The sequence below is a fragment of the Crocuta crocuta genome, unplaced genomic scaffold, assembly GCF_008692635.1.
Source record: "Crocuta crocuta isolate KB4526 unplaced genomic scaffold, BGI_CrCroc_1.0 scaffold50, whole genome shotgun sequence".
NCBI classification, from domain to species: Eukaryota; Metazoa; Chordata; class Mammalia; order Carnivora; family Hyaenidae; genus Crocuta; species Crocuta crocuta.
This window is the reverse complement of record NW_027527428.1, coordinates 7,505,940-7,518,208: the sequence shown is the minus strand read 5'-3', so window position 1 is coordinate 7,518,208 and position 12,269 is coordinate 7,505,940. Positions and strand designations below refer to the sequence as shown.

Genomic DNA, 12,269 nt, shown 5'->3' with positions numbered 1-12,269 from the left:
CACTGCGCTCCCCCCCCCCCACCAGGCCCCCACCCCCAGCGCGAGCCGGGCGGGCTGTGAGGCCACAGGGGTCCCTCCAGGAGCACCAGCCGAGCGCGCAGGACGCTCTCGCAGCACGTGCCCTTGGCATTCCTGATGCCCCAGGGGGACAGGCCTGGAACCCCCACCCTCAGCGGAGCCTGCAGGAGGCCGACAGGTCAGAGATGAAAACGGACACACAGGACTGGGGGGCGGGCTCTGTGGAGGAAGAGAATGGGCAATGCTGTTCAGGGAGCCGGGAGCGCGGGGGTCTGCACACCAGCCAGGTGGGCTGCCATCAGGCCGAGGGGAGCCCCCATACCTGCGGGGCGGGGCCCCTCAGCCGGCCCAGGCCCAGGCGTGGGGAGTGGGGGCTCTTGGAGCCAAGGTGCTTTGAAAGTCCTGGGCGGGCAGGTGCTGGATCAGCTACCTTTGCAAGTGGGCCAGAGCTCAGAGCCCAGGCTCCAGGTCCCTGACTCCACACTGGGCAGTGGCCTGGAAGGGACGAGGGGGCCAGCCACTGGGGGGCCCAGGCTGCAGGGAGGGCACTGAACTGGGCGCCCCGCAACCTGGGAGCCCAGGAACCGCCTCTGCTGAGGCTCCTGCCACAAGGGGGAGGGGTGGACAGGGATGGGCCCCGCAGCCCACCGCTCCTGCCTCTGCACCTGAGGACCGTGGCTACAAGCCCCAAAGCTGGCCAGAGGGTTCCTGTCCTCAGCCCCCAGTGGAAGGGGCAGCCACCAGCTGGGCACGCCCCCTCTGTTCTCTGGGAGGGAGCTTCAAAAGCCAAGCCTGGGGACACTGAGGCCAAGGCCGAACGAAGACAGGGCTGATGTGAAAGCCCATCACCCTGTCAGGACACCCGGATCAAAGCCTCATTCACTGGCACTGCCTGTGGGGCGGGCAGGGGGCGCCCAGGGCCCTGGAGGCACAGAAGCCGGGGGCGGGGAGAGGGAGGCTTCCCCAGGAGCCCTAGCCTGGCTGGACCCTGACTCGGCTGACCCCCCAGGCGCAGGGCCCGCTCTCAGCACAGCCCCAACCTGCCTGGCAGGACAGCCGGGAGCTGCGGAGAAAGCCTTGAGGCCCGTCTCCCAGCTGGGAGCCCTCCAGGGCCCTGGGGGCAGCTCCTCTCGAACCCAGCTTCCCTGCCTCCCCACCCAGCACCCACCAGAAGGACCCCACTCGCTTGCTTGCATCTCTGGGATCCCAGTCGAGTAAAGGATGAAGGGACAGCGCAGAAGGCAGCTGTGACCAGCAGGAGTCTCCACCCCCGTTCAGCCCGAGGTCTACGCAGCTCACGGCAGTCTGCAGGACCGGCTAAGGCTGCCACCGGGGCCCTAAGCGAGGCGGGGGGCAGGGGCCCAGGGTGGCACCAGCACTGAAGGAAACCCATCTAACGGGCACCGGGGGCGCCCGTGCCCGCCAACCGCAGCCCCGCCCCCATCCTCCGGGGCCTCGGCCTCAGCCCCACCTCACCCAGCACTCAGTCTCCTGGCCCAGTGGCCAAAAGGGGCAGCTGGGCCACCATCCCTCTCACCTGCCCCAAGCTGCCACTCTCTAGAGCTTGGGAGTGCCCCCCGCAGCCTCCCAGGCAGCCAGCAGCCGGAGCACAGCCCTGCCAGGGACAGGAAAGCCGGCGGCTTCCGCGCCCGCGCCCGCTCACCCACACGAGGGAGGAAGGCTTCCTTCCCCAAGCCCGGCCAGCTCCCTGACGGCGGGCGGGCGGGGACGCCACCCCGCGCAGAGGCCCCCGCAGCTCCAGGCTGAGTTGACAGATGAAGGGAGACAGCTGCTGGTAGCAGGGGCAGGGTGTCACCAGGAGCCAGGCCGCTCGGGCAGGACGGGCAGCACCCCAGGGCTCCTAATCGGGGCACGAGGGGGGCGCGGGACCGGGTGCTGGTCACCCCCCTCCCGTTCCAAAGCATCTCCTAAATTCAATGTTTATCAACATGCTGGCCAGCAAGGAAGGGGAGAAGGCGGGAGGGTGGGATGAAGGAAGAGGCCCAGAGCCTCGGGGGCTCCCGGGGACTGAGAACGGGGAGCTGGGGGGGGGGCGCACCTCCCTGCTCCTGCCCGCCCTGACTTTGCCCTGACTGCTTTCCCCCGTGAGCTTCTGGCCATGCAGTCTCCCCCACAAAGGTGGCGGCCCCAGGCAGCAAGCAGACCCCCTCGCCCCGACTCAGACCTCGGCAGGGTCTGCCAGGCACTTAACAAGGGCTGGCCTCTGTTACTAATTAAATATCTGAGAAGACTTTGAAGAGGAAACCATTAGGCTAGAGGGCTGCGGAGGCCCCAGGCTACTCTCCCAGGGGCAAAGGGACGGGACATTCCTCCCGGCTCTGGAAGGCAGCCCGGCAGGACACAGATCAACACTGCTCACCTCACCTTCGGGAGCTCTGGGGGCCTCGGGGAGGGGAGGGCCCGAGCAGACACCAGCTAGCGGGACGACCGCCCACCCTGCCAGCACTCCGTCTCCTGGCCGGGGGGGGCGGGGGGGGGTAGGGAAGCAGCCCCTGCAGCCTGGTGCCACGCTGGCTATACAGCTGCCACCCCAGGGGGCTCGACCCGCACCCCAGCCCCTTCTCGCGCAGACCCCAGGGCAGGACGCTTCGCAGCCTGCAGGCTCCGGAGGGCTGGCAGCCAGCCGGGCAGGCCCGTCCCCGCCAGGGCAGGAAGCGGGGGAGGCTGGAAAGGCCCAGCACCAGCTTTGGAGGCTCTCAGCCCCCTCTGGTCCCCCCCTCTCCATCTACAGAGCCAGCCCGGCCACACCTGCACCCCTGGGCCCCCACATCCCCGCCAGGACGCTGGTACCTGAAAGAGGGTCAGCGTGTGGTCATCCAGGACGGTTTTGGGAGGAGTGATGACTGTGAAAAAATAAGCATCTGGGCCACGGACCACCTAGCCCCCTGCCCATTCCTGCGCCCCCACAGGAGGACAGGCCTTAGGGGGTATCTCCAAGGAGCTCCCTCAGCTTGCAGCCCTCTGCCTGCCTCTCTGCTCTACAACCCGGGCAAGGGGCTTGGGGGGGGGTGACCTGAGGCAGGACCCCCTACAAGAAGCCCCAGCCCCACACAGCCCCCGGCTTAGCCCAGTGGTCTGACCCCTCCCTACCCAGATGCCCTTGGGAGGGGAGGCCAGCAGCCCGGGAGAGGGGGCTGGGCAGGGGTGCAGGGGCCCTGAGGTGGGGCAAAAGCCAGACCTCCCTCCCCTCCCCCTCTCCCGGACTTGTCCTCAGACACCAGTGGGGCTCACACAGTGGGCAGCTGCCACACGACCAGCCACCCCACGATGCTGCTTTCTAGAGGAAAGGCCGCTCCAACCCCGGCTGGGACGGATCTGGGGTCACCGGGGCTCAGGAGACTCACACAGATCGAACGGCAGCTCAGGGTTCCCCAAGTGGCTTCGCACGAAGTCCCGCAGATCCCCCACTGGAGGAAGGAGGATGGGATGAGCCGGGAGGCCCCACGGGACGGGCACGGGCCCCATTCTGGGATGGGCCGGGCCGCGTCCCATTTCTGCACAGAGCCCCCCGACACCCCGTAGGCCCGGGCACCCTGGGGCCTGCTCCACCCAGAGGTGAAAGCCAAGTGTGTTCCCTCCCCAGCACTCGGAGACTCTCGGCCTGGCCAGGTCCCCACCCTGCTGCGGGAGCGTCCCTCCCTTTACCTCCCACCCTGCCCACCACCCATCCCGAGCCCTGCCCCACGGCGGCCCCGGGCACAAAGGCGTGGTGACACAGCACCCGGGGCCGTGGGGGCCTGCCTGCCGCCCTCACCAACGACCTCATTCAGAACTGGCAACACAGACACCTTCCTTCCAGCTGAGCTGCAGCCCCAGCCCCAAGCCAGAGACCCCGCGTGAGGGGGCCCCCCGTTCCTCTGGGTGCTCCTCCGTCACACCTGTGCCCTGAAGAGGTGCACTACCAGGCTGGCCTGGGAAGCATCCGACAGGAGCTGGGCCCCCGGCCCTGTGCCCACCCCGCACACACCCGGTAAGCTCACAGGCTACCCCACAGACAGAACCAACCACCCAGAAACGCCCGTCTCCCCCAGAGGCCAGGCAGCCACAGTCCCTCGGCCTGGAAGGAAGCCAGAGGGGGCTCGAGCGCCCCCAGCCTCCCAGACGCCCGGCTGGGCCACTAACCTGTCTCATTCGGGCGAAAGAAGCCCTGCAGGATGTAGCGGTCAGGGAACAGGACCCTCAGGACCACCTGGGCCAGGACACGGCAACTGGTCAGAAAGAACGGCCCCCGTCGCCTGCACCCCCGGCCCATGATGGCCGGTCCCTGACCAGGGCCAGGAGGCACCCGGCCCCCAGCACACTACTGGCCAGACCTGCGGCCTCAGCGCACTGTACCGTGGGCTGCATGCGGGGACCGCCAAGTATCACCACGCGCGTTTGTTTTCATCACAAACAGGGCCCACTGGTTATGAACCACAGCCGCACAAGCCTCCAATGCCACGCAGGTGACCACAGACAGCAGCGTGGTCGGACACCCTCCCCGTTGGCCCCCCGGTGCACCTTGGGGTACCGCTCCAGCTTCTCCCTCATCTGGGCCTCCCTGAAGGCCTTGGTCACTAAGGGCGCTTCCTCCAGCCGCTTCCTGCAGGGGGTGGGAGTGTGTGAAGGTCGGGGGGGGCTCCCTGGCCAGCCAGAGTAGAAGCCCCCCCACACCCACCCAGGCTCCATGGGACCAGGAGGCTCTGCCACGGCTGGGACACACCCACCGCTCGCTCCTGAGCTGGGCCAGGCGCCTCCTCACGTCGTCCACGGTCACCTCGAAGAACTCGTCCGGCAGCTCCGCAGGCCAGGCCTGGAGCAGCTCCCCCAGGTCCGGGTGGCACACCACAGGGTCCCGATCCACAGGCTGGGTGGGCAGAGGAAGAAGCTGATGCAGGGTCCCTGGAGCCGGGCTCCTGACTCCACGGGCCGGGGTCACCCAGCCTCACAGCCGGAGCCGAGCCCGTACCCTCACTGGCCCCACCTGTCGGCTCGCGGCCAGGACTGGAGACCCCCCCTCCCGTGCCCCCCTCCTCCTGCTCAGCAGCACCGCCACAGGGGCCCTCGCTCACCAGCAGGGCGCGGCCCTGGGGTCTCAGCTCAGCCAGGCCAGGCAGACACCTTCCCTGCTGGGGGGCTCAGGGGCTGGGGTGACAGGCTCCCTTAGTAGCTACTCTGCTCACCTCCTGTCTCCGTGGGAGCCCCACCCCCAAGAGTCCTAGGGAGCTGCCACTTATCAGGGTCCCCCAATCAGAGGGTAAACTCAGAGCGGCGCCTAGTTGAGGCCACATCGGGGGCTCCACAGGAGGGCAGGGGAAGCAACAGCCCCCAAATTAGAGGTTTGGCAAAAACCTGCCAGCCACTGGCCACATGGCTGGGCTGACCCCACCTCCCCTCCCCAGGGGAGCAGCCCAGCCCACCCTCTGATCACCCGGGGGGCGCAGAAAGGGACAGCATCGCTCCTAATTGGCAGCAGCCATGATAGGGCTCGCTTGGCTCGAGGCGCCTCTGGATGGGTAATTGCCAGTGTGACCCCTCCCGGCGCCAAGGCAGTCTTGGAGCTGGGCCTGGCCAGGGCGCGTGCGTTCCAGCCCAGGAGGCTGCCCTCTGCCCCCTGCCCCTGCCTCCAATGGGAGAGCCTCCCCCCTTCTCCACACCGAGGCACGGGCTTGGCAGGCTCTGAGCGCACACCCCCCAGCGGTCCCTCCCGAGAGCCTTGCTCACGGCCCAGCCCGCCCCGGGGACGGCCACGCTCAGGCCAATCGAGGGCGCACCTGCCAGGTGTCTCCAGGGCTAACTTCGCAGCCGCCCCTGAGGGCGGTCCGCCCGGGCAGGTCTCGGGTCCAGCAAGAGCCCAGCTGCGCCGCACCTCAGGATACGGCTGAGGGAGGTGGGCTCTCACCAGGAAGTGCCTCTGACCTCGAGGCGCCAGGGCAGAGCCGCCACGCGGGCTGGCTGGAGCCTGGGTAGCAGGGCCCGTACGTAGGTGGCTGGCCGAGGCCCCTGGGGGCTGCCCCTTAGAAGCCGCAGGATCCTGAGCTACTGTGGGCAGTCTACACCAGAGCTTTTTATAACAAGATGCCAGGCGCCAGGCTGCCCCCCACAGCCACGGCGCCTGCATTCCAGAAGGGCCGAGAGCTGGCCTGGGCGCCTGGGGCAGGGTGTCGGGGGAAGCGAGGGCAGGACGCGGGTGCGCCTGAGCCAGGAACCGCCAGGCACGAGCGCCAGGCCCCCAGGCACTCGAGCACGAAGCCTGCAGGCTAATGAGCAGCTCGAAGGCCACCATGTCGCGGTCTCTCCCTCGGAGGACCCAGCCACGGGCATGCGAGTCGGCCGGAGCATCCAGCAGTCCAGGGCACTGACCGGAGTCCGGGCACTCAGACCCGGCTGGAGAGGCCAGTCCGGGGGAGCCCTGCCTGCTGGGGCCTCACCCTCCGCCTGGGCACCCCCCGGGCACAGCCTGGGGCAGCGCTGATAACCCCAAGGCCCATGGCGAGCTCCTGAGACCGGTCCCAGAATGGGGGACACGGGACACCAGCCACTGGCTTTGTGCCACTCAGGAACTTTGGGTCAGAAAATAAAACCAAAAAATCCCTCTCGGTGTTGGATTTACTCTTGGTTCCTTCTCTCCCGCGGCGTCTCACTCTGCATCGGAAACCTATGTGTCAAGCAGAAGCCTGACAGAAGCCGAAAGCTGGGCCCCACCCAGGCCTCCCGAGTCTCAGGGCGGCCACCGCGTCCCGGCCCAGGAGGCCCTGGCCCGCGAGAACAGACCAAAGTTCCATCCCGCTGCCAAATGCTGGAGGGAGAAGCCGGGGGGCCTCCCGATACCCCCCCTTGGCCTCCCCAGGAGAGCAGCTCCCCCGCGGACGGGAGGAGCCGGTGGGGAGCGGGAGGCGCAGTGGGGCTGGGAGCCCAGAGCCGGGCAGACTCCAGGCTGAGCCCCCGTCCCGCTCACGCCCGCCGCTCGGCCAGCAGGCCGCCCTCCTCTGCTGCTCCCTGGTCCCGGCAGTTACTCCCGCGGCTCCCGTCCGGGGCGGGTTGACGGCTATGATCCTGGACGGAGAGCGCAGCTAAGACGAGACGTCCTCAGGGAGAACGCGCGCTGCACAAGCAGGACGGGCTGCGGCTCCCTGGCCTCCAGCACAGGGCGGCAGGCGCCCAGGCGCTGGCTGGGGCCCCGGGCTCCGGGGCTGGGAACAATGGAGTCCTGAACCTCCTCGGCACCGCTGAGGGCTGGCCTTCAGGGCCTAAACCTCCAGGTCAGCTCCAGAGGCCGCCAGGGGGCCCACGCAGAGGACAGCGGCTCCAGAGAGCGTGACATCACGGGGGCGGGGTCACCCCCGCAAAGGTGCTGGTTGCCGATGTCATGGGCTCAAGGCCCTGCCCGTCTCCCACACCCCTACCCCTCATCCAGGGAGCACCTGGGGGGACTGGGCAGAACGACAGGGGAGCAGCTCCCAGCAGACTGTAAGTCCTGGTCTCCACCCAGGGCCCTACGGAGAAGAGGGCGTCAGGGAAAGGACAAGGACAGGCCAGCGGACACAGAGCTGCCTGCACAGCTGGTGGTGCAGGCTCGGCGCCCAGGCCACACGGAGCTGGGGACGCAGTGACCGCCCATCGGCTGCGGCCGGCCCTCGGAAAGCGCCCTGCCTCACCAGGACGGGTCGTGTGAGGGAGGCTGCAGAGGAGACCGAGGGGGCCTTGCCCACCCCCCCCACCCCCGCCCCATGCCAGGCTCAGCGCAGCGGAAGGCCCAGCCGGCACCCGGCGAGGAGGGCCAGGGGCCGGGCGCCACCCTCCAGCAAATGCCCCTACAGTGGCGGAGCGGCCGCCACGCACACGGGTCCCCTCCTGTCGGAAGCGGCCTTGCCGCTGCTGAGGGTCCGTTTTCTTGACAGTAATTTTCCGAGACGTGATGACACACAGAAAAAAAATGTAAAAACTATTTGGGGGTGACCTCAACCCCAGATTTTCCAGCTTTCCCGCGAGGGCTCTTGTTTTTCTCCCCGCTCCTGGCCCAGACTGTCCTCCGACAATGGTCTCTGGTCAGGGGGAATGTGAAGCGTCTCCCCTTGAGGCTTGGAGCTTAAATGAATCCGTACATGGGGCCGCGGGCCAAACCTCCCGAGGCACCCACAGAGCCGGCACCCCCGCCCTCCGCAGCGCTGAGCCAGCGCGAGGCCGGGCCCGGTCCCCACGGGGCTGCACGCGGGAACCACCGAGAACACCAGAGGCCGCGGGCCGGGCGGTGCCTCCCCGGGCCGCCCACCCTGAGCACAGGAAACGGGGGGACGGGCCGAGGCCCCCACATGCCCGTGGCGTGGCCAGGCTCGTCCCTGTGAACGAGGCGCACGAGCCCCCAAAGTACTGAGATACACAATCGTGAGGTGCGGTGCAGGGGGCCCTCCCCCACCAGCTGGCAGCTGTCCCTGGGAGGACACGCGGCCCGAGGTCAGCAGGCCGCGGGGGGCAGGCACCCACGCCAAAGGACCAGGGAGGGTCCCACGGAGCACGCCCCTCGGGTCCAATCAGGATGGGGGTCTGCAGATGAAGCCCCCAGGCCCCTCCACAGAGGGCTGCCTGGCCCTGCCCAAGCAGCTCTGGGGACCAGGGCACCCCGTGTTTCCATTCCCCACCACAGTTCCAAGGCTGGGCATCTCTCCCCCAAATTCATAGCTGTGGCAGAGATGGCTGGAGGGCACTTGCCCACCGCCAGCCTTCAAAACTGCCGCACGACTCGGCCAGCACGTTCCAGGCTACTGACCTATCTGCCGACCAACCTCAGAAGCATTCCCGTTAAGGCTGCGGCTGCGCCCCGGACAGCGGGGACCCCGGGGCAGCCGCTGGAGCCCGGAGGTTGCCAAAAGCACCGACTGCATCCACCTGATTCAGGTTCGATCCACGCCCTGGACCCACATGCGGGGGACAGTGGGGTGTGCTCGGGGGGAGAGGGATGCTAAGAGAGGTGCCCCCGCACGAGAGGAGGAGGGCCCGCCGCAGCCCCCAGGCCCACCGGCTCTCGCTCAACCTGCCTATAAGGCTGGGGGCAGGGCCGGCCAGAGGCCAGACAGCTGCCTGGAGACGCAGGTAGGAAGTAGCAAGGAAGCCCCAGGTCCGTCTCTGAGGGCCGGGAGACGGGCGAGGGAAGACTGTGGCCAGCTGCCTGCCCTGCCCAGGGCATGGGGCCTTTGATCAGAGACCCCAGTACCGGCTGGGGGGTGGGGGGGCGCCTGCTGGGATTGCGGCCCAGCCGCGCTCGGGGCTGTGGGGCGCCCTCCTGGGCCGGCGGAAGGACTTCAAAGGCCAGGCCAGGGGCCGCCGGGCAGCCCCAGCCTCTCCCGAGTGCGGCTCTGATGGCCAGTAAAACTACCTTCTAATAATTAATGTTCTGACATCAAAGGCAAGAGCCGCCCGGGTCTGTAAACCACCCCAGCTCTCAGCCGAGGACCTGCCTGTATTTTATCCGGTCTCTTCTGACTCTTTATTTAAATCCAAAACCACACGCAGGCAAAACACTGACGGAAAACTTGGAAACTCGTTTTGATTACCAAAGTGTACCTTTGAAGTTCCCCCAAAAGTTCTGTTTTGTTCCCTTCTTCCCTCCCCCCCAGGGCTGAGAAGGGACACAAAGCAGACACCACGTGGCCGGCCAGCCCTCCGGGTGTGGGGCTGTTAGTGACAGGAGGCACGAGCCGGGCGGGCACGCGGTGGGGGACGCTCCACAATCAACCAGCTGCTGGGCCCCCAGATCAAAGGCACACGCTGCTGGCGGCCAGGCGGACCCTCCCTGGGACCCCTCCTGCCTGGGGCCCCAGGTCCAGTGCTTGGGGGTACACTGCGATCCTGTGCCCAGTCACCCTACAGGAAAGCACAGGCCCCCCTCACCCCCCACCGGCCCAGGGCATGCCTGGGCCAAGCCAGCTGTCCACAGCCCCACTCACCAGTCCTCTGGGGCTTCGGGGTAGCAGAAAGAGACAGCTCGCCCTGGCCCCAGAGTCCAGCTCCCAAACCCAGAGATCCCCAGAAGAGCAAGCCCAGAGGGAGTCAGAACCCCAGGATGGGCTCACCACCCCCTCCACAGGCCTGCTTCTGGCCAGAGCCTGGTCACAAAGGCCAGGAGAGCGGGGACGGCGTACTGGTTCCTAACACGGCCCAGATACCAGCGCCAGGGCCGGGGCACCACCACCACCACTCCGGAAGGACATGCACGAGCCTCAGGACTGGCTCGGCCCCCGTCCGCTCAGCAAGGACACACCAAGCGTGGCTCACCCAGGGAGCGGGAGCGCAAGTCCCAGCCGCCCGGCCCCTCCCCCTCCCCAGGACGCGGCCTGGGAGAATGACAAGGACCCCAGAAGAGACAGGAAGGCAGGTGGGTGCGCCAGGGCCCCACAACACCCCCAGGGTGCTCTGCCCGCGAGCTACGGGTGCCAGCCCTCTCCTAACGTGCTCACTCTCCCCAACAGTGAAGCTAAAAGGGACGCACGTCATCAGAGCCAGATGGGTCCCCGCAACGCAAGGACAGCTCAGCAGGGGCTCAGCCCGAACCCCGCCGGACACGCCGGAGAAGGCAGGCCCGCCCCGCACCCCCACGAGCAGCGGCAGGCCGAGGGGGCCACCTGCGAGCCGCAGCCAGGCAGAGATGGGGCCCAGGGCGAGGGCGCCCAGGCACGCTGGGCGGGAGTGTCGGAAGCCTGCACGCGGACGGAGAGGCGACCAGGCAGGTGGGTCTCCTGACTGTGACAGAGTCCCAGGAGCACGAGTCGGTCCAAACCCATCAGACTGAACATTAAAACGGGGCCTCAGCGAAATTAACTTAAGGCCAAACACAACCAAAACCGTGGCTTCCCAGACGAGCCGAGCCGGCGCCCACCCGCCCGCGGCCCCGAGGCTCCTTACCGGCTCGGGCTCTGACTGGGGCTCCTGGCCGGGCCTCGACTTCTTCGGCTTGGNTAGGCAGGTTGGCCGAGGGGGATGTCAGAGATCTGGCAGACCCCGACGGGCCCCCCAGTCGCCGGCCCCCGCCCGAGAAAGGAACAAAGCGGGCGGCGGCAGGGGCGGGCTCCTTCGCCTGCTTCGCTTGGGCGTCCGTGCGGCCGGCCCCGGAGATGCCCTCTTCGTCCTGGGGGCTCGCGTCACCCTGGCTGAGCCCCACGGTATTCAGCGGGAGCGGAGGGCCGCCGGGGGCCTGCTCGGCAGACAGGGAGGGGGCTGGGCTCCGTGGGGTCTTGGCCCAGGAAGCCCCAGGCTCCTGCTCGCATCCCTTCATGGCGAACCTGGGGGTGCGGGCCCAGAAAGCAAGTGAAATTCCACACAGAGCGCTCTCCCTCCTGGGGCTCATCACGGCCCCGCGGGCCGCCCTCTGCCAAGGACTGAACCAGGCTCAGCACCTTCCGCAGCTCCCGCCCTGCTCGCCATCCAGGAGCCGCCACGCTGGCCGGACACCGCGCCACGCCACTTCCCGCGGCACCAAGCCCCCCAGGCCCCCGGGACCGGACAAGCCGTCAGGCAATGGCCTCAGGTCAAGGGGAGAAGACCAAAGTGGGGCACATTTTCTCTTTCACTTTCCCACGTTTTCTCTCAGACCCTGTTTTTCCAGTGAACAAGCCTAGGCCCCCCGACCTGATGATGGCGCTGCCCCCGGTGAGGCCGAGAGACTTCAGCGTCGTGCTCTGCAAGGAGGCTCTGCCGGTCACCTGCGAGGAGGAAACGGCATCCTGCGACGCCCCGCTGACAGCGCTCCCCTCCTGGCCGCCCAGACACAGGCGCCGTGCGCCCCACCGCCTAGGCCTCCTCACACCAGCACCCTCGGCCTGAGCAGGGCACTGCGGGGGCTCCCGGCCAGACCCCCGCACCCCAACCTGCACCCGAGCACCTGCTCGCTGGTCTGAGGCCTGGGCAGGCAGGGCTCGGGCCCGAGTCAGCCACGTCGGGTCCGCTGCCCACCTCCGTGGGCCGCCCCGACGGCCTCGATCCAGGCCCAGGTGCCCGGGGTCCCGTGGTCGGTCTCCTCTGAGGGAGGATGCGTCCCACCAGGTCCCTCGCACTAACAGCGCTGGGACCCCGCCCTTCACGGCCCTGTGTCGGGGGACCTCAAACTGGGATAAACAAACACCAGTGCCCTCCCAGGGCCCCTTGGGGACAGTGGCCACCCCGGGCCAGAAGAGGGCGCTTGGCCAGGGTCAAAACAAAAAGCCCCTGTGAGGCAGGGGACTGGGCAGCAGGAGGGCGCCCCCGCCCCGGGCGGGCGG

General features: G+C 68.2%; 1 protein-coding gene across 1 annotated transcript in view; it reads right to left on the bottom strand.

The window, feature by feature from the left end:
• The window catches only part of ASPSCR1 (ASPSCR1 tether for SLC2A4, UBX domain containing), a 23,737-nt gene that overhangs the window by 1,078 nt on the left and 10,390 nt on the right, over window positions 1–12,269 (bottom strand). Inside the window, 8 exon segments of the mRNA XM_077755690.1 lie at window positions 2,830–2,882; window positions 3,384–3,446; window positions 4,162–4,228; window positions 4,540–4,621; window positions 4,746–4,885; window positions 10,918–10,972; window positions 10,974–11,294; window positions 11,641–11,714. Of these exon segments, the coding sequence (XP_077611816.1) occupies window positions 2,830–2,882; window positions 3,384–3,446; window positions 4,162–4,228; window positions 4,540–4,621; window positions 4,746–4,885; window positions 10,918–10,972; window positions 10,974–11,294; window positions 11,641–11,714 (855 nt within the window).